The sequence below is a fragment of the Orussus abietinus genome, unplaced genomic scaffold (assembly GCF_000612105.2).
Source record: "Orussus abietinus isolate OABI.00-Male unplaced genomic scaffold, Oabi_2.0 scaffold283, whole genome shotgun sequence".
NCBI lineage: Eukaryota > Metazoa > Arthropoda > Insecta > Hymenoptera > Orussidae > Orussus > Orussus abietinus.
Genome location: NW_019394436.1, coordinates 42,819 through 66,391, shown reverse-complemented (window position 1 = coordinate 66,391; position 23,573 = coordinate 42,819). Strand labels below are relative to the sequence as shown.

The window sequence follows — 23,573 nt, the reverse complement described above, 5'->3', positions numbered from 1 at the left end:
ACGGAACTGCCAAGTCGGAAGACCTTCCTTCTTCGGGCTAAAACCGTTATCAATGTTTACACGTTTATCCGCAATTTCGCAAGAAATAATTGCAGAAAAAGTACTTGCACCTACGGCGTAACAGGGCTCGCCAAAACCGTTTCATTTTTAATTCGTATTTTATTTATGCATACAAGAAGTGGTTCACACGTGTGATAGAAGGAATCGATTTTATTACTTTTGTGGGGGGTAAGTACCACTCGTCTGTTTTATTTAAATTTAGTATTTTGTACGTGACATTCATTTGATTACATTTGTGAAATTAATCGTTACTGTTTTAATTATGGTAGGAACAAACTGAATTGACTTTACCTTTTTGCGATCATAAGAATCAATTAACGTATTTGGCAGAAGTAATTTCATTGCTTTCTCGGAAAGATGGATTGATATCATTATTTTGTACAAAGTATAAATTTTGACTTTATCTTCTTGCGGCTATAGGAAACAATGCACGTATTTGGCCATGGTAATTGATTTCATTACTTTCTCCTGCGGATAATAATACGATACCATTTTCGTATAAATTCACCGTATTATTTTTTAATTATACCGATTTTAATTATTCTTGTTATACGATCTGTAGTTTATTCGAGTAATCCGCAGCAGAAGGAACTCTTACAAAATAAAATATCGGAGAGACGTTACGAATGTTCGCAAATTTTATGCAATTTAAAGCATGTAAAGTTAAAATTAATATTACACACTCGATGATAATTAGTGCAAGATGTTTTTATATTTATGACCAATTTTCGAATTTAATGACATTCCGTCAGTAGCTTGAAAAATTAAAAAGCATGTATATTAAATGCACCTACAAGGGTATTGTGGAATTAATATATTGGGTTTGAATAAAGCTGTCAATGCACGTTTCATGAATTTATTAGTTTTTTTTTTTTTTAAACAGTATACGTTCAGTTTAGGTGTTATTTCTTTGTCTTGCAGAAGGAACGTTAATTGATTTCTATGCTATGGAGTGAAAATCGTTATTCCTTTTAATGCTTGACATATCAACGTTAAATAAAATATCAACGGTTCTTAAGATCTTCACGGATGACGTAGCAGTGACTGTAAGCATAACAATGAGAATTGGTCAATCAAATTGTCGAATATCGACGCCATATTAAGTTTTCTATAATTTGATTGGCCAGTTCTTCCCGTTATGCTTGTCGGTGCGTTTACACGTGATATGCGTGAAGGCCTTTACGGTACACAAAATATCAACATATCAATTTGATATAATTTCTTCTCATTTCCGTTGTGAAAAAAAAATCCCGATTAATTTTAGTACAAGGAAACGAGAAATTTGGGCGCCTTTTGGTCGAATGAAGTCGTCTCGTAGATCGATCGTTGGTTGTTCGACGAGAAAAGCGATGTTGATATTAATATTCTTTGGACGCACGCGAGCCGAATGGAGCCACGAAACATCGTAAATGCGCGTCTACAGGAGCAGGGTGAATATTTATGCCCGACTACACGATATTGCACTTACCGTCCATTGAGGCGGAGACAGAGACAGAGAAAGCGGAGAGAGTATCCGCATCTACGTTTGCATCTACGTATGCGTCCATATCTGCATCTACATATGCGTCCATATCTGCATCTACATATACGCACGTAGCGTGCGGACGGCACTTCGGTGCGCTCTAATGCGAAGATACAGTCGACATTGCTATCTCTGCACCGCATCGGCACTGCAAATCGGGATATGCACCGGTCGGCTGTATCCTCCCCTAATGTCAATGCAGATGCACGTATGATACCGCTAAAATTGATCTACCCGTCGCGATTTAATCTGCTCTCGCGAAATTCCAGTTCCCCTTCGCGTACGGACGGAGCTCTCGGTAAATTGGTATTTATTGATATTGTCAATTGTCAGAGCAAGACACGCCGCCATGAAAATTCCTAGGATTCCCCCGAGAGTGCACCAATGTGCAGACCTAATTGCACCTCCGCACGGATATCGCTATCGGCTAATTATCGGGAACAAATCGAGCCCTGATTGTTCCTCCCCGGCACGCCGGTCGACCTTTCCCGGTTATCTTTCATCTGGCTGCCGGGGTTCATACATCCATTATCATTTGCAGCCCCTGTTTCCTGGGTGGCCTCGACTTCGTGTGCAGCCTTGGAATGGCGATATCAACGTCGCTGATAAAAGAAACAGGAGGAAATCTCCCGCTTGATCGGACCGCGATTATTCCCACCCCTTGAAGATAAGCTTAAATTAAGATGATTTATTTCCTGATTTTTCGATTCAATCCCGCGGGTTAAATCCTTTTTATTTCTTTGCGGATGGAGATTTGAACCAGTTTCTTTTTTTTTATTATCATAATTCCCTGCACTTGATACAGGGCTCATACAATATAAAAAGCAAACATTTAAACTTTTAAACACAGTTAAAACGTGCCGTTATAATCTATCAGCAAGGTCGCGTTATCTCTCTTATCTGAGCACGATATTGACCCTGTAAGGGAGTTCATCCCCTAAATTCGGGAGTTGTGAAACGCATTATAAATACATATGTACGTGTATGCCATTTTTCCTCATGTAGGCGGTTCACAGAGGTAGAATCGGCTGGGTCACTTAGTCGTTATACGAGGTGATGTTAGTTAGGGGCGCCTAGGAGGCGTCGCGACGTCCAATTAACGGGACGTTGGCGCCCGATATATCACCCTCTGGGGTCTCCGGTGCGTCCAGTTCTGGACATTTGGCCATTGTCCCCTATTTGCCCGGCTTTATTACCTATAATTCCGCCCGCGTTAAATAGACTTATTAATTTCGGCCTGATCAAGGCGATCGTTAATTCTGATCAGCTGAGCCTTCATTGGCCCCTTCGGAACGTTTTTTCGTCCCGTTCTTGAAGGAACTTCGCCGATCCTCCATTTGCAAAATCGTCAATTGACCCGACGTTCACTTCTATCAATTGAACTGGTTGCTCCTCCCCGAGTGAGAAGAAAAAATTCATTCGTTCCATAATCATTAAGTTGGTAAAATCGGAAATTCGATAATCTAATAAATCTTGCTTCACATTAATCTATTCACCCGATTAGAAATAATTTATTTATCCAATTTATTCCGAATGGAAATGTAATAAATCGTTCGATTATTTACTCGGTAAATTCATAGGGCGGATTAATTTATACGATTATAATTTTTTTTTTTTAGTCGATTTAAGTCCAGGGCGCATTTCCTGACGAAGGAGAGTGGGGAGGAAAATTCATTCGTTCTGTAATCAGGTACTCCACCGCCGGAAACTGTGGCAGCGGTATTCTCGCCTCGAGAGGAAATACTTCCGATCGACCGAATTAGTCGACCGATCCGGAGAAGTCGATTAAATTTGGTTCGATCTCCCATAATGAGTATTCCGGCAGCTCGGAAGCTTTCATTTTTACCCCTTATCAATGTTTCTCGTAACGTGGTTTTGTAAAACGTAATCCGGTTCGATCGGCTGGGTGAACCTAGAATCCAGTTTGAGGCACAAACAAAATGAACAAGCTCATTGGATTGTTTCTGTGATGTAGACGTTTGTGTCATGTTGAGTTTTGTTTGTGGCATTTTTTTTTTACAAAAACCAGAGCTGTTCAAAAAGATAAACGAATTCCGAAATCGTGGAAACTTGGATTTTTCGACTCTAATGGGTTCTCTGACGTTAGGAAAATTCCGAGCCTCCCAGAACCTCGAAGACGTTAAAATGGTCATTTTCGGAATTTTTTTATTTTTTTTAACAGCTTTGGCTTTTGTAAAAGAAAAAATGGCACAAACAAAACTCAACATGGCATAAACGTCTACATCGCAGAAACGTTCCAATAAGCCTGTTCATTTTGTTTGTGCCTGAAACTGGATTCCAGGTTCACAGAGCTGGTTCGATCTCCCGTAATGAATTTCTAGGGGGCTCGGATATTTTCATTTTTATCCCCTTATCAATATTTCTCGTGACGAAGTTTTGTAAACCGTAATCCGTACCGTCTGAAATATCCGGGATAAACTCCTTCCCCGAGGTCGGGGGATGGTTTCGCCGGTGAAAAATGAATTTCCCCGATAATGAGATTCTCGATCACCGAAAGTTTCGGGGCACGGGGGACCATGGGAGCTGCCGGAGTTTCCGGGTAGCTTCCTCGTGAATTGAAAGTTTCCTCGAAACAACCCCACGGCCCCTCGTTTCCTTCATCCGTCCTGGGTGGCGCGAGGCCGAATGGAGTTTCGCTTTGAAACATTCGCAAACAAGTTTGCGACCACTCGGAGTGGCGGCCGAGCGTTTGTGAACGGGCGGGCCCTTCCTTAATAATGCCGAAAGGGAATTTGGGAAACGGGGCCGTTTGATCCCTGGATATCGATCCCCGATTTATCGGCGGACATTTCGGGGGAACTGCGAATCGCTCCGGGAAACTCGCCGTCAGTCCCCGATAACACGTCCCAGGACTTCGGTCGAATTTCCCACACACTTTTGTCAGAAAATATTTTTCCGGAACGTAGGAACAACTTTGCGTGACGTAATATTTCTTTTTTTCTCTCCCCTTGGGTTGTATAACGAGCCTTTAAAAGTCGTGGAATTTTCGCAACTGCACGTTTTTGAAAGGACTCGAGTGAAATTGTATTCGACGCTTAGAGAGTTCGCAAGCCACTTTGCTCGCGTGGTATGGAAAAAAAAAAAAAAGAAAAGGAACGATTCTCCGGGATTGTGAGGAGATTTATGTCGTGCGGAGCTGGTCTAAAGGCTGAAAGCGTTTACTGGCCTCCCCATTATGTGTCCCCTTCCAGCTTGATTCCGCCCTAAAAATTAAGCGCGGCGCCCATTTATTGTCGAGATATAACCCGCCGAAGTCATATTTCTTTAATTCGTCATAAAGGGTCGCTTCTAAGCGGTGCTTTCCTTGTCTCGTTCCAGTATGCGGTGACATTCACGGCCAGTTTTACGATCTGATGAAGTTATTCGAGGTGGGCGGCCCACCCTCCACGACAAAATACCTCTTCCTCGGCGACTACGTGGACAGAGGTTACTTCAGCATCGAGGTGAGTTGAAACATTTCTCAATTCGACGTAAAAAATTAAATATCCAGAAAACATGCTCCTAGTAGGTGGACAATTTAGCCAGAGCCTTAATTTTCTGGCAAAAAGACGTAACTGCCTCTGTACGTGGTAAATTTCATTTTTAATTTCCTACAAATGCGTTGAATTGAATTCGAATTTGAAAATTTCTCAGGCCAAACTAATCTTAGGAATCGCGGTCCCCCGAGCCGTAAAAGTTAACCGGAGTTCTTCATTAGAGGCTCGCAAATTCCTAATTAGATCGCCAAGTGGAGTATCCTCGCGGAGGATAATTCCCACGGTTCGTCCTCTTGTTAGGGCGAACTTCCGAAATTAGCCACAAAGACGCCAAAGAAACTCCTTTCCACCGGCGCCACGCGTCCAATTATCGACTTCTCTAATTAACGATCCCCTCCGCTAATTAGCCACCCCCCCTCCTGCTTTTAGCCGTGCAAATTCGAAAGTAGATCCCTCCCTAACCTTCCGTATAAATAATTAGCTCCAACGCCTAATTATATTTACCACGAACGGCCCGACAAATACTTCCGAGGGAAATTTTCCGAAAATCAATAGTTTTTCGAAGTCAGCTTGATCCTCTCGATTATCATCTCTTCATGATGGCGATAACGTCGATAAGTCGAAGAGTGAACGACTCAAGTCGGTTTGTTCTAGACTATGTTAAGTCTCAAGATATTTGTCTTATGCTCCATGGAAGCTCGTGAGAATTCGAAATATAATATGAGAAATAATATTTAAGATAGGAAATTGTTAATGAAATCGGTCTTACTTAAACCTAGATATACACTTAAGTCCGTTTTTATAGGGTTTATCAAATGAACATTAAATCGTGGCTCGGTCAAACTTCGGAAGTTTCAACTTTCAAACATATTCAACTCGATGCCAACTCCGAGTAAAGCATTCGTGTCTGCTGGTTTAGTTTTAAAGTGTATTCGGTACGTTAAGATATCTATGAAATTAGAATTGGTAGTGATACAAAATATGAGCCTCATTCGGATGAATACTCGGATACGCGTCTGCTTATTTGGCCTTTTGATCAACCTGTATGAAGCTTATTGAAATCCCCTATCCCATTTATGCGGTCTATCTTTGTGAGACTATTACAAGATTCTCACGAAAAAGGAAAAAAAGTGAACTTGTGTTGAAATGAAGTTGAATGTTGAAATTGAAGAAAATTGAAGAAAAATGAAGTTTCTGTCGACAAATTAAATGGTGAAAAGAATAGAAGATTTAGAGGGTCAACCGAGGTCGATAATTTCGACTCGAGGGTTTCGTCGTTTCAGGGAATTTCAGTCTCCCTTAGCGGAAACCTCATCCCTCCGGGAAATCTGCGAAATGGACTTTGGGAAATCCGTGCAATGGACTTTGGGAAATCTGAAGTAGGGGGGAAGTTGCTGAAACTCCGAAAGCGACGGCGCTCCGAAGGGTAAAGTTGTCGGCGAGCCCGTCGATTTCTGTCTGGCAAAACTGCCCCCGCCATTCATCATTATCCTCTAATCGCCGGAACCATATCGCCGATAGGTACACCGATAAAGGACTGTCACAGAACGGGGAAGGGCGTAACGAGGAGAAGTCAAACTTCGGACTGAACTTAAGTCGGCGACGGAGGTTAGGGGATGACTCGACCCCCGGGGAGAACTTCATTCACACGCCTCATTAAGCTCCCATTTATTTATTTATCTGTTTGCGCGAGTCCCGATTATAGTTCAATAATTATTTAACGTCATTTTCACACGTTCTCGTGCAGGGGGAAGATATTAAATCACAGTCCGAAGGCCCGCACACGTCCTTATCCATTTTTTCCAAAGCTAATGGAATCGCAAAACATTCAGGGTGCGAATAAAAAAGTAAGATCCTTTCAGTGGCAAGGCCTCTTGGTATAGGATCCTTGCACGCGAGATTCAATATTCTTGAAAATTTCATCGAAAACTCCCTCGAGCTCCTTTCGATCCTCTTGAGAGAGCTTTATTGACACCTGTTATCGGCTAATCATTGATTTCTCATTAATCTTCTATGTATTTATATAAGTCTGCTTGCACGAGCCTCAGCATCCGGTTATGGATTAACAATTACTCGTCGTCGTTTCTGCGCGTCTCTTTTTATAAAAAGGGAATACTAACGTCGGGGGCAATTTTATTCTCTACATAGAACGGGGGAGCGGAAGGGGTTAATGAAAAGCACGATCCCTTGCAAAGCACATCGGTACAGGAGCTTTGCAACGCGAAAATCAGTTTTTTCCGAGAATTTCATCGGAAGCTTACCCGATCTGGTTTTAATCCTCTAACAACGAGTCCGAGCGAAGAGAATGGGGCGGGACGATACCGATGTCAGGAACAATGTCGTTCTAGTGCTCCCTTTGTTTTTTTTTTCCTACCGATATACCGCGTAATCGATGATTCCGAATTGGAGCTCGTCGCAACAAAGGTGAGCTCCCTCGGGGCGCTGTCGGTCTCTTTAAAGCGATCCCGAGAATTACATGTGTTTTCCTCTCAACTGTATGCCGCGTGCAAGGAGGGGGCGGAATGCAATCAGGGGATCAAAGACAAGTCGAGTGCACGTTAGACAATCTTCGGGGTCGGAGGAATCCGCTTTGCCCCATGTAATGCCTCCGTCCCCCCATTCGTGGAAAAACCGCACCCGCGCCGTCATGCGGCATCGCCAATAATTTATGCCCTCCAAGATAGAACAAAAAATTCTTCCATAAAACTGCAACTTCGCTCTTGAAAAGGATTTCTCCCTCTTTCCTCTTTCGGCTTACTTTTTCCTTCGTAAAATGCACTCGGGCTTGCAAAAGTTCCCCCTCATCCCAACTTTTCCAATATACTTTTAATAGCTCTCCTTCTTCCATTACATTTTTACATTAAAGCGGTGTTTAGCGATATCAGTAAGAATATGTATTTGCACAGTTGTTGTAAAACGGTATCGAGAATATCGACGTGAAAAATAGATGCCGAAGACTCTTGTCGGACTAGGAGATTCAAGAAGCCGCGAAAAGTTTGGAATTTTCAGGTAACAAAGTACGTTACCGAGCTGCAAATCGTTCATCAGTTGGATTGCGAAATGCTTGGTTAAGTTTGCGGATTCTCGCGAGATCAACGCTTGCGGGCACTGAGGCGAATGCAAGGGTGAATGCATGCGTCTGTCGCCCCGCAATGCACGACATGAAGTGCAAAGGGTACGCAAGGTGTATAGGGTGTATAGGGTGCATAGAGTGTATAGAGTGTATAGAGTGTATAGGGTGCATAGGGTTCTTAGGGCGTGGAGACTGCATAGGGTACATACATAGGGTGCATAGAGTGCATAGGGTGCACGGGGTGTATACGGTGCATAGGGTGCGCGTGGGCGTCGAACGCAAGACACGTGGCCGACCTCTCCATGCATGTTTCCATCGATTTTTCCGTTTTCGCCGGGAAATCGTATATCCTCGTTTACAGGTGTGTACGGTATGCCGTGCGGATAATAGGTACATACGCGATGCCGTAAAAAAGAATTTAAAGGAAGGCAGCATGCCTCTCCGAGCGCATTCCTCTCGCCTTTTTTTCGTAAATAACCACGGAATATCGCTCGTTCTAGTTTAAATATTTACGTCGAACGTTACGTATAAATAAATAGCGTGCTTAAACAAATATACCTGTACGGGGCGTATGAGATAGTGCGCTATCATGTGGAAGTATCGAGAGCGAGTATTAGTATCGATTTTGTTTTACCTTTCCTCGGGAAATCGAAGGTCCTCGCTGAAACGAGGGTGGCAGGTGTTACGCGGGAAATAAATGCGTGTTTGATGTTGTAAAAGCGTATAGGGTGCATCACGGATGCGCACGTATACTCGGTCGGCTTCGAGGGTGTCCGAGGATTTCATCTTTTTCGATTTTGGTCCTTAAAGTTGGCTCGAGGAAGTATTCGAAGAGGATTTTTAACAGCTCGGGGGTAAGATTGCGTTTGGAAAAGTTATATGGGTTTACTTAGGAATTGTGTATCGAGAAGCTAAAGCCGCAGTTGATATATGCTTTATCAGATCTTTATCTTTAACAAGGATAACGGACTGCTTTCCGCCTACCGGTTGCAGGGGAAACGGGAAACGCACCATCGGAAAAGCTCGGAGAAAACGCTGACCTCCTCTCTCGGGTCGAGCTTCTCTTAATAAATCCCGCGTTGCTATTGGCTTAGAGGAAACACGGACTTGGATAGGTTCCCTCTTCAGACTCTTTCCTGTCCCCGGGAACGAGGAACAAAAGAAGGAACTCCCAGTTATTCCTCGCGCAAAGATCGTTTCTTCTTCGGATGTTACGTTGCCCTTAATAAGGACGCGTCTCTAATTGCCAGGGCAATTTACTATATCTCTATCTAATTAATATAAGGATGGCCGGTAAACACATTTCCACCTAAGAAAACCTTGATACTTTTCGCACTATCCCCGAGTATAATGGATATCGGAGAAACGGTATGATCGTTTTCAAACGGTTTAACAATAGAATTCATGGGATGGGATTCTTTCCTCCTATCAAGATTAGGAAGGGACAATCATGGCGTTTCCAGGTGGTCATCCGATGCACCATCGGTGTAGGGGATGTTACCACCAACTGTGTTCGACTGGTCGGTTTAGTATTACTCAGCCAGAGTATCCTATTCGGTTTGGCAGGGTTGAATCAATGGCGTACGGCTATAACCCTAGATTTGTCAAAAAAGCAAGCGGAACGAGTACAATATGGCAGCGCCCGTGAACAACCAACACAAATGCTTGCAAGTAATCCTGAATTCTTTTAAACTCTTCAACCGACGGTGAAAACCCCGAATTAAAAACGCTTAAACGTTAACTAGTGAAAACAGCCGCGAAATAAAAAAAATACTCTCATTTTTTATTTTTGGCAAATATTTATAAAAGTTCGCGCGTCCGTCCGGGAGGGTAGCGTTGCCAGGGAGGAACAAAATGCACAAAATACGTATACACCGCCAGCACCGAAACTATGTTGCCGTGCAGTTGCATAACGCTCGCGCGACACCGGCATAAAAAAAGTGTAGCTCAGCTGCGCGATAAGTAAACTAAAAACGAGCCTTTTCGTTAAACGTTCTCGTTGGCTTTCAATTTTGTTTCACCCCGAACGTCCAATAAGGTACAGGGTAGACCGTCCATGTCCGTATATTTATCCGACGGCTCGCAATGTATATTTACTCGACGGTATGTTGCAAACTCGGGTGTCCTGTCCGCAACACGTAATTAATAATGAAATTTGAATAAATCCCAAGCGACCAGACATCGCGCGTCGCGGTCCTCTAGCAAAGCCTAGCCCGGAATTTCGGCAATACCGCAAAGAATGAGTAATACCGAGGCGGTCGCCGGTGCCAAGCGATAAATTAGCCGGCGGCTCGTTCAATTTAGAACGAGAGCCGTCGTTTAATGCGAGCCCGGCTGCCACCCGCGCTCGCGTGGGCACCGAGTGCACCGCGAGGACCGCGCGAGGCCCGGTCCAAAAGCGCGGTATTATTGCGGTAATAACCGGGCCCGGAAGCCCCGGGCCGCTCGGCTGGAGGTCTCTCGCTCGCTTTCGAAACGCGCCGCATGACACGAGGGTTTAATTCGAGCCCGACATTGTTCACGGCCGCGACTCCTCCTGAGGTCGCCTCGATATAAGGATGCCCTCTCGAGTCGAAACTATCGACCTCGGCTGAATTTCTGTCATGTATTGTTCCGATCGTTTAGGTCAAATTTCAAACGATTTGGTTCGCTCAGTTCGGAGAGAGGTTTCTTAAATGATTCACCTCTTAGACGCCATTTTCGTTTCGGTTTAAACCTAAAAATCGTCAAGTTAATAGTCATTAGAGAATAGCACGAGAGTATAATTCAAACCCGGCATTGTTCGCCGCTCTATTGTTCCGATCGTTTAGGTAAAATTTCAAACGATTTGGTTCGTCCAATTCGAAAAAAAGTTTCTGAAATCATTGACCTCTTAGACGCCACATTCGTGTCATCTTAAGCCTGAAAATCATTAAGTTATTAGTCTTTCGAGAATTACGGAGAAGATGAAAATCGGTACCGGTGATCTTGATCTTTCGGTCCTGTAATTTACAACGTATTAGAAATATAAGGTCGTTCCATTATTATCGTCGCAAAGAGTAGAATCTTAATCGCGTAAAATTTGCTCCTACGATGAATGTTAATAATTTAGACATAATTATTCCTAGGGTCGGGGATGAAGGGTAAGACCTGAAAGTTGCGGTTTCGAAGGTTTGTCGCGTCTGGACCTCGACCCTACATAAACGGGCATAAGTGCACCCTGAAGTTAATATATTCTTATCTTAAATTCTTATTTAAAAATCTCGGATTATACTCCAAATCCTCACGTGCGTTCCCGAGATTTATACGAGGTAAAAGTTTTCGACCTGTGCTCCGACGACGCGACGCGCCGTCCAAGAACCCCAGGCGGATGGATTAATGGACGCTCCCCGTGGAGGGAAATCCTCTAGTGAGGATTTTTCTTCGCGTCTTGGAAATCCTCTTGGGTCGCGACTCCTGAAATATAGCGACGCGTCGCCATCCGAAACGCGGAGGGGAGGAAAGAACACGCGGTGCATCTTGCCAGGATCATCTTTACGGCGGTGCAGCAGGCGGATAAAGAAGGGCCAGGGGTGGGTTAAAAGGGTCCGGATAGGATGTAATATGTAATGATGATGGATGAGCCGAGGGGTTCTTTGATAAGGATAGAGCGAGTTGTTTCGTCCTGTTTCATTACGTTTTGTTATTAGGAAAAGGGTGGAATAGTCGGGGTTATTAGATTGCATGGGGCTAGGAGCATCTAAGTGCAGCAGGGAATTAAGAATGGGAGTGGCCGCTAGGGGGTTGAAAGGGTCTAGGGGGGATGTTACATGTAATGCTAATAAATGGGGCGCGTTAATAATGGAGGGGGGTTTAAGTTAGGTTAGTAGGGGTCTCTTGTGTAGTGTATTATATTTTATTATCAAGAAGGGAGAGAGAGGAGGGTGAAATAGTTGGTGTTGTTGCATCGCATTTTGCCGAGGGCATCTTTGCAGCGAAGTGCCAAGGGGGTTGGGAAAGAGTTGGGAGGTAGGAGGTTAAAAGGGTTGAGATAAGATGTAACATGTAGGATGGTGATAAATGCGACGAGGAGTTTTTAAGCGGTGATAGAGAGGATCTCTTTTATGTATATATTTATTATATACGTATTATTAAGAAGAGTGGGTAGAATAGCGGGTGTTATTGGATTGCATCTTGCCAGAAGTATCTTTGCAGCAAAGTGCATCGGGTAGTTAAGAAGAGAGTGGTTGCTGGGGGTGGGTTAAAAGGGTCGAAATGGGATGTTATAAGTAAACTGAAAAGACACCCTTGATATGAAAAATCTCCACCAATTACGCTTGTTGACGGAAACTTCAACTACGAAAGTAAGACGTGAGAAATGACAACGTGGATAATCATGTGTGGGTAGATTGTATTATGAATTTATAATAAAAAAGAAATCCTATGAACAGAATTTGAACAGCGGGTAGATAATTGGAATAATGATTTGGCAATGAAGACACGTTTCGCAAAATTTAAAGAAACCAGCCCCTTAAGGAACTAAATACGATTCAACAACATTCACGGAAATATGATTCGATATTGATTGAAAATTAAAAATAAAAATAGTTCCAGGAGAGGGATCTGAGAGGAGGAATTACAATTAAAATTTAGGGTTCGAAACATTGTTCGACGGAAAGTGAAAATACATTTCGATACTCTTTGGGTTTCTCGCTTAAATGTATTTGGCTCGAAACGCTGTCGAGTTTCTTAATGACGAGACAGAGATTTCCGAGACAGAGGTCTGCCTTGTATATATCGCGATATACTTTATTCTTAAGAAAACACGTAATAGTCGAGGTTATTGCATCTCATAACTTGGCACGCAATCTTTAGTGGAGTAATTTCGTATTGTTCCAGTGCGTACTGTACCTGTGGGCATTGAAACTGTGCCATCCAACGACGCTCTTCCTCCTCAGAGGTAACCACGAGTGTCGACATCTCACGGAATACTTCACGTTTAAGCAGGAGTGTAAGTACAATCGCATGAAGTAATTTAATTCAATCAAGCTTTACTAGTTCTTTCTCAATCTGATGCGTCATTTGCGTGGAACGTTTGTCGCGTTTCGTTAATTCACTTATGTTAGTTTGCTCCTTTGCTTACGAAAGGAGACGAGACAGAGCTTTTTTTATATCAACTTTCGCTAAGTTCATCGATTAGAGACGTTCAATACATTCCAGAGATTTCATTCCCACACATACTCCGTTTTATTATAAGTTTTCATCTACAGCCTTTATGCTTTAATTCATTCAATTTATCGTGTAATCTAATTTGACCCTCTGCTTCCTATGTAGTAACAGCATAAATACATCCTATCCTTTTTTAACGCATCGTTAATCACACAACAAGCATATAAATAAATCGCAGACGAAGTTGATGGGTATTTTTAGAAAATGCAACTTCCCAATTCGTCCTGGACGTTTTGGCACGCATACGATTTTCTAAATTTGTCATAAAACTATGCAATCCCTTATACGGTATGAAAGACAATTATGTCTTTTTCCCACGTGATTTAAGGTGAAGTGAAACCCCCTTCAAATCAGTCAATTCGAATACAACACTTTTTTTTAAGCGTGTTAGACCAAACTGCCCGAAACTTTGACACATCCCTTCTGATCATCTAAGAATTGTCCTGACACATTCAAATACAATTATCGAAGGCTCTGATATGAGAAACGAAAGGGTCAGGACAATTTTACGACAACTAGAACACTCTGGTAGTCGATAAACTCGCATTTGAACGGGATAAAGGCAAAAAAAGAGTTGTATGCGCTTCTATGCTAAAACGATGGTAATACGGAGTCTGGGAGTGAAAATTTAATTGACCTGGAAATCACAGATGGCGCAGGGGGTCCCTCTGCAGTCAATTAGGGCCCCAGAAAGCATGAATCCAGAGGATTTCTGGAATTTTACTTCGATTTCTTGATATTTATTGTACGAAAACGACAGGTGGAGTATGCCATTTGGTACAATATCCAATATAATTCAACACAGCTGTCAATATACAAACGAACGTCGGCAACGTAGGCATTTAGAAAAACCTTCTTTATCGTCGTCGATCAAGTTCCTCGACGTGTTTCACTTCACCTTAATCCAACGATAAATAAACCAATAGTTATATCTGTACCGTAGAGGTAAATAGTTTTAAGCTCAGCTTTAGTCTGCATAGAGATTTAATTTTTATTTCGTACTTAGATTTTCATTTCGTTTCGCGGCAAAAGTTCTCTGAATGTTTCCAAAAGTGGACTTACTATCCTTTATCAGAACGGTACAGAGATCTAAGACGAACTTATTGGTCGTTTTCCGGGGATTGGACATGCGAACCGATTCCGGCGCACGCATTTGCTTACGCATCTCCTGCCCGTAAATCTCCCAGGGTGTATCGCAGCTCCGCAATATCTCGGAGCCGCGGTCGCGGCTTTTACGAGCGCATAATATATTCGGCACGGTATATAGCACGTAAATAAACGCGGCGCGTGCAAGGCCGCTCGTCGTGCCGTTATACGGTCAGTTATCGCGCCGATCTTGGGACACTCGGTGCGTAAGCGTGCGTGCACGTATGCCCTACATACGCGTATTCACATGGGACCGGATAATGTTGCGGTACCCCTTCGGTATATATTATTATACATACATATATGCACCACCCCGCGGTCTTACGGCGGCTTGCGGGAACGTCATGTCTACAGATACCCGGCCACGTGGTCACTTTTTATTTACACTGCACTTGTCTCCACGTCTACAGGCTTGTAATTTATTTTTCTATTTATGTTATATTTATATCGTTTCCCTTACTATTTATTTTCTGTCGATTAAACTTGCATTCTCCGCCACGGTTAAAATAATTAAATCGATTGATGTTCTTTTCGGAGAAGACGGAATTCTTTTTTTACCGATGACGATAATTTGTCTCGAGGTTGGACAACTGTTCCTCGTAAACCCACGCTCATTGTTTATTTTAATATTTATTTTATACCGGTTAAATTTCTCCTAGGTTTGCGGCGGTTAAGGGGATTGATAGGCTGTAAAATGCGTTTCAATCGAAGTGAATTTAAAAGAAAAGGAAATGGTGTAGGAAATATTTGTTCAAGGGGCGGCTTTATTTGATATTTTACGGAGAACTTAAGATGAACAGAGTGTTAAAGTGTTTCAAAATCGCGAACGTGTCTCGTTGATCGATCAGTGTGAAATGGAAAGTTGAAGTGGTGATAGAAACTAGAAAAGATTATTTAAGAACCGATGGCATTGTCTTTGGATAAAATCAAAGCTCATAAGCTCTTGTAAGAAAAAGCCTATAGAAATCCCCTTTCCATTGCTTCTTGTGCTCCAATTGTTCATATCTCGCGAACAAGAATTTTTATCAAAAATCCGTGTTATCGGTTCATAAATAATTTGTTCTGGTTCTTAAAATCACCTTAACTTCCTATTTCAAATCAGTCGTTCTCCTGGAACCATGTATACCATCAAAAAGAATAAGAAATTTCTCGCCTCTCCAAGTCCGCCATATTGTGAAATAATTTAAAACTTCGTTTATCTTAAATTCTTCTTAGAACATTAAACAAGACGGTAAGCAAATATTCTATGTAGCTCTTCATCTGCTTTTAAACTCATTACGATTAAAATGCATTTCACGACCTATTAATTTACTTAAATCGATTGATATTCCTTGGAAGGAATTGAATTTCTTCTTACCACTGTAGAGAATCTGTCCCGAGGTAAGGGATGGGTATTGCATTTTGGGTATCTGTTGTTTTTTGCTATTTCGGGTGTATTTATTTTTTACCTGGGGATAATCGATTTCGCGGGGAGATACCTAGACGAGAGTCGGAGTCGCGCATAATTCACTCGCACAAACGGCGGCTGTTTGGGGCGACACTTTGATCCATCGTGCGTCCCGACGTCGGGGAGTAACGAGGCGCGAGAGACGATGCTCGTCGCACTTTCCACCGGTGATTTGACGATGCATTCATCGACGCCCCGACGCCGCGACGCCCGTTTACCCGACGCCTTTACCGGCCGTAAAAAGATCGCGTTGATTCCACCGCGAAATAACAAACGCGAGCGCGCGCGGCCACCTTGGTCCATTTTCCCTTCCCTATCCCAGCATTCGATGCGTATTTTTTCCATCTGGTACCAGCTGCATTGAGCTGGGAACTATGGAGGATTCCCTCCCGGGGGTGGACTCTATCCAGAATCGACGCTAAGTATCGATTCTAATCGACCCCTCGCTCTCTTCGAGTCCATCATCGAGGCTTCGAATCCCGAGTGCGGCCTTCGGAATGGAAACAATGCGAGATGCATCTTTCTTGCTCCTCTTTGTTGCGAGAATCGCGGTCCAGTGGGCGGATTTTTAATCATTGCAAAAAATCCCCCCTTTGAATTTCGAGGTTGACGTTTACAGTGAAATCGTAACCTGGTTGTATAGGAAGACGTTTCTTTGATAATCGCTAGTGGGGAACGATAACACCAGATTAGGTGAAGAGCAGGGCCAATGATGTATTGATAATCTCCTTTATATCGTAAAAGGGTAGATGGATATCACCTGAAGATTTGCTTTCTTCGGATGGTTTGGCTTTTTATTTTTTATTTTATTAATCGTTAGGGAGGAAGGAGATTCTTTTTATTTTTTTACTTTTTATTTATCTAAGAAAGCTATGTGCGCTCTTTGAGAATGAGCGCTGAGATGAGTTTCTGGCGGGTAAATTCAGAGTTCGAGAATTTGCCCCACGCAGAAATTTAAATAAAACGACAATAACAATTTTACATACTCGTAAAATGATGGAATGAGAATACAATTTGTTGATGTTAATTAGCGGTAGAATCGCGCGTCAGGATTACGCACTAAGTCCCAGTGCGGAGATAACCATCCGAATTGTTCGAAGTCCTAGCTGAGTCTAATCTTAAAAATAAATGGAAACTTGCATTCTTGATGTACTTTCTTCCCTTTCCTCGGTCGGGACCTAGGAAAGGATGCACTTAGAATACTGAATCCTGATTGGATGATTTTCTGTTAGCACATCTAAAACGTTCGCTTCTCTAAGACGACCCAGACTTCTTCGAATCCTGAAGAAAGTCCGCGGTGTCTGTTAGCCATACAATATCCCCTGGAAGTGCGTCCCCATGGCAGATCCTGAAGTGACCACTTGAAAACGTCTCTGGTCAGGTCATAAATCCCAAGTCTTTTCTTTAACTATTTTTTGACCACGTGCAGGACACTTTTTCGAGAAAGCGTCCATGGCTAAATGTTGCTTAAATGCGCTTCGAGCTGCATCACTCCAATCAGGTGATTCAACAAAAGCAAACGTCCGACTTTGGAGAAATTCATTGGCGGGAACTTTCCCGTGACGTTCCGGTGGCTGCCTTCGAGTCGATCCGTTGGTTACTATTCGAGATTTATTGCTTCGTGGTCTTGCAACTCGAATTGGGCACGTCGGATGAATTCATCCTCTCGGTCTTGCTTGACAGCCCGGTGGCAGCTCAACGAGTCAATTTGTCCGCTCCCGAGGACGCCAAGGAAGAACAGAGGGTGGCTATCCTCGGGACCACCCTATCCTTATTGACAACAAATCCTTCAGGAACGTCAAGGGGACCCTTCGTCTTCTGGAGGATGCTCTCGTCCGTTCCGAATCCTTCACTTTTTTGTCTCACGGAGAATGGAAGCTTTCCATCTTAACCACTATCTGATTTATATACAGCGAAGGATATCGCCTAGTTGATTAAAGTGAGAAATCGAGGACTTCGAATGGATGCAAAATCTTCGGGAAGATGATGAATTCTTCATTTTTCACTTCTGCGGAAAATGGAGATTTTCCATCTTCATCGCTTCCTGATTTATACGATGAAGGATATTGTCTAATCGATTGCAGTGAGGAATCGAAGGCTTCGATTGAAAATGAAACGTACTGCGTGCTCGAAAATGGATTCTCATTCAGATTCTCGCCATCGAGGTCTTTACCGAGGGTCGCGATTTGGAGTTTTATCAATTTTGAGTTATGCTCATCTTTATTGAGAAGGGGATCCGCCGGGAGCGTCTAAGGGGCCCTTCATCTTCGGGGAGATGACCTCGCCCATTTCGAATTCTCCGTCTTTCCCTCCTATTCGAGAAATGGAGGCCTTTCGTCCCGACTCCACGTCGATCTATACAGAAAAGAATATTGTACACGGATCTCGGGCTCGTGGACTAAACGAGATATCAGACTTCTCGGACGGGATGAGTCGCTCAAAGAAAATGTACGAATATCGTTGGGCGAAATGGATGCATGAATCAGCATGGCCACGTGAAAAATTATTCTCATTCCTGCGTAGCTGATTATCTGGGGCATTGTTACACGCTCGATGTTTGCTTCCATAAATTAAACAAAGGGATACTTTCAATGTATACTTGGTATTTATGACTTGAGAGAGTCTGGAGAAATGACGCGTAGAGCCGATCTTTCCGATCTGCGGGATGAGTAATGCTCTGCAATCCCGTTAATGACATGTTGTTTTGATTTTCCAGGCAAAATAAAATACTCGGAGAAGGTGTACGACGCGTGTATGGACGCCTTCGATTGCCTGCCCCTTGCAGCGCTCATGAACCAACAGTTCCTCTGCGTGCACGGTGGCCTGTCTCCGGAAATCCACAATCTCGAAGACATACGCAAGGTAAGTCCGACAGATCGGTATCACATGGATAAAAAAAACTGCTTTAAGCTTGTTAAGACCCCGGTTGATTTGTAAAACCACCCTCTTACTCGGAAAGGTTCATCGATGGACTCTCTTAAACAGAAGTGGAGAATTATGTTGATTATATCATTTTAAACATTTTTTTGTAGGGATTGTTTATTAGTTCAGTTAACTTCTAACCATGTTCCTCCTGACTTTGTGGCGTGTACGGTGAAATTAAAATACTCGACAGTGTTCCGCGCCAAATTGCCAGGTGCGCGATCAATCGAGTTTTTTTACTTGAACGGCGAAGTGTAGAGAGATTTTTAATTTTAATTGAAGCTTGGCAATCGTTTAACGGGGAATTATAAGGTACGCGGTACGGGGTCGCGAAAGGAACGAATTTCCCGAGGACCGTTTTTGAGAAATTCATCTGGACGTTCTGGGAGACAACAGGGTGGGCAGAGGGAGTGGATGAGAGGTTAACCTTGATCCCCACGAGAAATCTGGTCCAGATGCTGCGGTCTGGCGCTTTTATTTCATCGTGCTCAGAACTTGAATCACCCCCTTGCTGCTCCTCTTCGCGACTGGGAGTTGACACCGTCGCAACAACCACCAACCCACCACCCACCACCCACCGCCCACCGCATCGGTTTCTACCGGAAGGGTCGCAATGCTTTTTTCTACGAAAGAATGACGGGCCCATCTACTGTAATTAGACGGCGATGACAGTTTTATGATTGCGTGGAACTGCAAATGTTACCTTCTTCAAAGGACGCTCTTATACCAAAAAGTAAAACGAAACATGATCACTCAGCGCCTTGAGATATATTAATACGTCCCGATCGTCCATAGAAGGAATTTAGGAGAAAAGTAAACGTTCAGTCGCGGTTTCCTCGAATGCCTTGAATTTCAAAAAACGTTTAAAGGTGCAACTCGATGAATGCCTAGGGAGGTGTAAAAAGTCGCGGTCGGGAGGTGATCGATACGCCAGTAACTATCGATACCCGCTCGCGCAAGTTCGGTCGCCTTTCTTTCGACAGAACGATTAGGATAATGGTTTTGCTATAACCCGGTGTCCGTACACAATTGATCAACGGTTTACTGGGATAATTAAAAAAGGAGCAGGTGAATGGGACGGGGATGGAGGAAATTCCAACCCCGATAGCCGATAGGAAATCGATACGCCAATACGTGCGGGCGAATTTTTCCTTTAAGCCCTTTTACAGTTTCCGAGATTTTACGGGATTTCGTGATTATTGTGTCGGCGGAGAAAAGGGAAAAAATGTTCGAAGAATTATACAAAATATTCAGTAAGCCGTTATTCGGACAATTTAGTATAAATTAGGTCAACGTGTAAAAATTGAATTCATTACTGCGCATCATTTTAGTGCCTATTCGAGCGCCCCTCGACAGAGCAAGCAACGTACATGCGGCATCAGCAATTGTTTAAACTCATTAACGAGTTAGCTCGGTTTACACGGGACATTTTGTCGCACGGTTTAATTTCCTTACTCGACCCAACTGTTTCGCCGGTTCTCTCGGTTTCCCCCATTTTCGCAGCCACGGATTAGGACCGAACCAAAATTTCCAACGTATTCCTAGCTTTCAATTACACGGGAGTAAATAAACGCATACATTTCCAACAAACGAAACCGTCTACGAAGTGAGACCCGGAGTTGAATCTTAATCCACTCTCATACCCTATAGAGTGTCTCTTCAATCAATACAGACGGAAGAAAATGTAGAATTTATGAAAGGAATCCCGTATTTCTGGAATTTAATCAATCGTCGCGGCAACGTTATCAATATTCATTTTCGATATCGACGTTCGCCGGTATTTTCGACCGTTCCATTTTTCTAGCATCGTTGGGGCTGAAGGAGAACCGAGAAACGGAATTTATTCGATCGGCGGGGTAGCGTTCTCCAATATTCTCGGATCCTCCGCCACCCCGTTTCTCCGATGGGGTTGTCGATGAAAGAAAATTGGAAGATGGAAGAGGGGCGGATTTCGGAAATTCGGGCGCATCCGGGGGCGCTCGGGCACGGTGAAATAAGATGAGCAAACCCTTGTCGACGTATATATAGGTGTATATAAAGTCCCCGAGAGATTCCAGCATATTTGCGGACGTCCGAGGGGGTGAAAAACCGGGGGCAGGGGGGCGGTGTCCCCGCGGAAGAGCGGCGGGCCGCACCGCCGCATTTCACGCTCGCTGCTTCTCAAAGGATCTTTCGCACCTTCTCTGGAGGTGCCCCGAAGGACGAGAGTCAGGACCTCGTAGGTCGGCCGGCACAAACGGGATCTATTATCTCCCCTTCCTTAAACAATACACGCAAGAGCACCCCGGAATCTCCACCGAAAAATCGGATCAAAATCCCTCCGATAATGCTCTCCTTGCCCCGATTCATCGACGTGGGTTCAAAAGGAACCCTGTAACGCTTTCCATCCGTAGAAGGAGGTAGATGGATAAAAGTCCTCCCCTTTTATGGCAGGATAGAGCGGTCGAAGTATGAGAACGATAATACGTACAATTTTGCATATTGTAAAGGGCCCCGTTTCGAAAAGTGACATGCTTTTCGTTTACAGTTAATTACTATATTCATTCATCTCTGTGTTTTAATATTAACACTGTGTAAATTGTAATTTTACAATTCTTCACTATTTATATTCAGCTCCGTGGGTTAGCGTTGAGAAAATCTACGTAAACAATTTCCTCAGCTTTCGCGCGTTATTCCCAGTATAAATTTTTGACATTGAAAGTTCGAATGAAAAACAATATAAATGAAAAGAAAATTAATCGCGCCGAAAAGAACCAGTACCGAACGCGTAACGCCATCTCGTGAAAGAATCGTCAATAACGATTGATAACATTTAATGATTCTCTTAGAAATTTCACAGTCAAAACACCTGACGTGCACTCCTCGATTTTTTTTTCCCCGACTTCCCCAGATTTTTTCTCGGCGCCTTTCAAGTATCATGGAGCAAGACCAGGTGAGAGTGCTCCAGTTGCCCCGATTCCTTCGCTCGTCCCGATCTTTCATTAACATTCTCGGATTTCTCGTCCTTGCCTATCGCGCTGCACCTTGAACTCTCCAACGGGAGAAATAAGGCCGACGCGTCCAAGTCCACCGCGAATCGGAGAATCTTGGACAAATCCTGAGAACCTCATCCCAGCTTCCATTGCCACGTCCCAGTGGCGCGATTCTATTAATATAATCTCCAATTCCCTATTCCCATCCCACCCCGGCTGCGCCTCGACCTCTCCGACGCGAAATAGCAGACCGGATTCCGGATCAGTCCATGACCTACGAAAATAACCAAGGTGGACGATCGGATTGCGAGCACGCGTCGAGGTGGAGGTTCCGCACACTCTCGGGGCGGATCCACCCCGTGGCGTGTGGGATGGGTACAGGTGCATCGGTGAGGTCCCGTGTACGGTGCCGATACGTCTGCGTACACGTCTCGTACACAGACGTGTACGTACGAGGTGAACCACGGCGTAGGTGGACGATCGATACAGCAGGTGGCAGCACGTCGAGCTCCCTGGTCCGCCTCTGCCTCGGTTTGCCTCGACTTCGATAGCTGCTCGACCCTCTGGAGCGATCGACCGATCGATCGATCGGCCTATCCGGATTTCGCGCACGAGTGGACCAAAACTGACCACCTAACCCTTTAGGCTTGACAGGGAACCCTGTCGTGCTCGGATTAAACGGAACGGCGACTTTTTGGACAGGGTTTCCTCCCAGCCCGTTGATTATCCTTGATTATGGGGCGCCTTTATCGTGGAACCACCTCGGGGATGTAATCTAGAGTGAGGCATAGGTATCAGGGGTGTCCCTTTTAAGATTCCTTTTTTTGAAACTGGAATAATCTTTTTGTTTTTTAACTAATTTTGATGAAATCTTAAAAATAGCAGAGGGACGTTGTAAGATTTTCTTTATGAAAAAAAAAAATGTTATTCTTTTGATATGATGTCGCATTAGTTTTGAGTGTCCCATCAGTATCGGAATTGCCCAAGGAATCGAGGGAACCGAAAATTGTCGCGTTAAGATAATTTTGTAGAAAGTTTTGGAGCCAAATATCTACCGGCAGGAAAACAGGCGGATAGTCGATGTTTATTAAGTAGAACAAAAATTAATGAATTTAGTCCGCATATTCAAAGTGATGTCATGTCATGTTTTTCAGGAAATAATCTTATGACGTTAATGTGCTCTATTTAAAATTTCATTGAAATTGGTTAAAAGGTAAATAAGTTATTCTGCACTACTTGTGCAATTATTGCCGAGTCGACAGACCTTAAAGATGTACGTAACTGTCGAGAAAAATTCGTATAAAAAAAAAATTATATACATGTATAAACCTTCCATTTTGGGTGATTCATCAGAATGGGCCCTGAAGATCGACTCGGGATTATGCCGGAGATGCCGAGGTTTATTTTTAGCGATTTTTTTATGTTCCTGGATGGAGAAGGACATTCATCGTTCACTTTTGCATGGGTCCAGGGAGGCCGCAGTCCCTCGGGACCTCTGTCGAGATCTCGAGGGACTCCCACTTTTTCTCGAGCAGCTTCTTTTCACCAGATGACGGAGAGAGACGGACAGATGGAGGGACCCAAGGGAAGAGAGAGACGAGAAAGGAGGAGGCTCCTCGAGTATACAATATACATGAGGCACCGAAGTCGCTTCTTCAGGAGGTTCGCGCTGTCTGGGCCCATGTATTATTCCATAGAGGCTGGGTAAGGGCAGGTTTTACCAGCCTGACCAGCCGATATGAATACC

General features: G+C 43.7%; 1 protein-coding gene across 6 annotated transcripts in view; it reads left to right on the top strand.

Annotated features, from left to right (window-relative positions):
• The window catches only part of LOC105702800 (serine/threonine-protein phosphatase 2B catalytic subunit alpha isoform), an 89,611-nt gene that overhangs the window by 24,516 nt on the left and 41,522 nt on the right, over positions 1-23,573 (top strand). For all 6 annotated transcript variants that reach the window (XM_023432303.1, XM_012430654.2, XM_012430653.2 and 3 more), the window contains exons 5-7: positions 4,922-5,046; positions 13,010-13,121; positions 18,649-18,794. In XM_023432303.1, the coding sequence (XP_023288071.1) occupies positions 4,922-5,046; positions 13,010-13,121; positions 18,649-18,794 (383 nt within the window). The remainder of the gene's footprint in view (positions 1-4,921; positions 5,047-13,009; positions 13,122-18,648; positions 18,795-23,573) is intronic.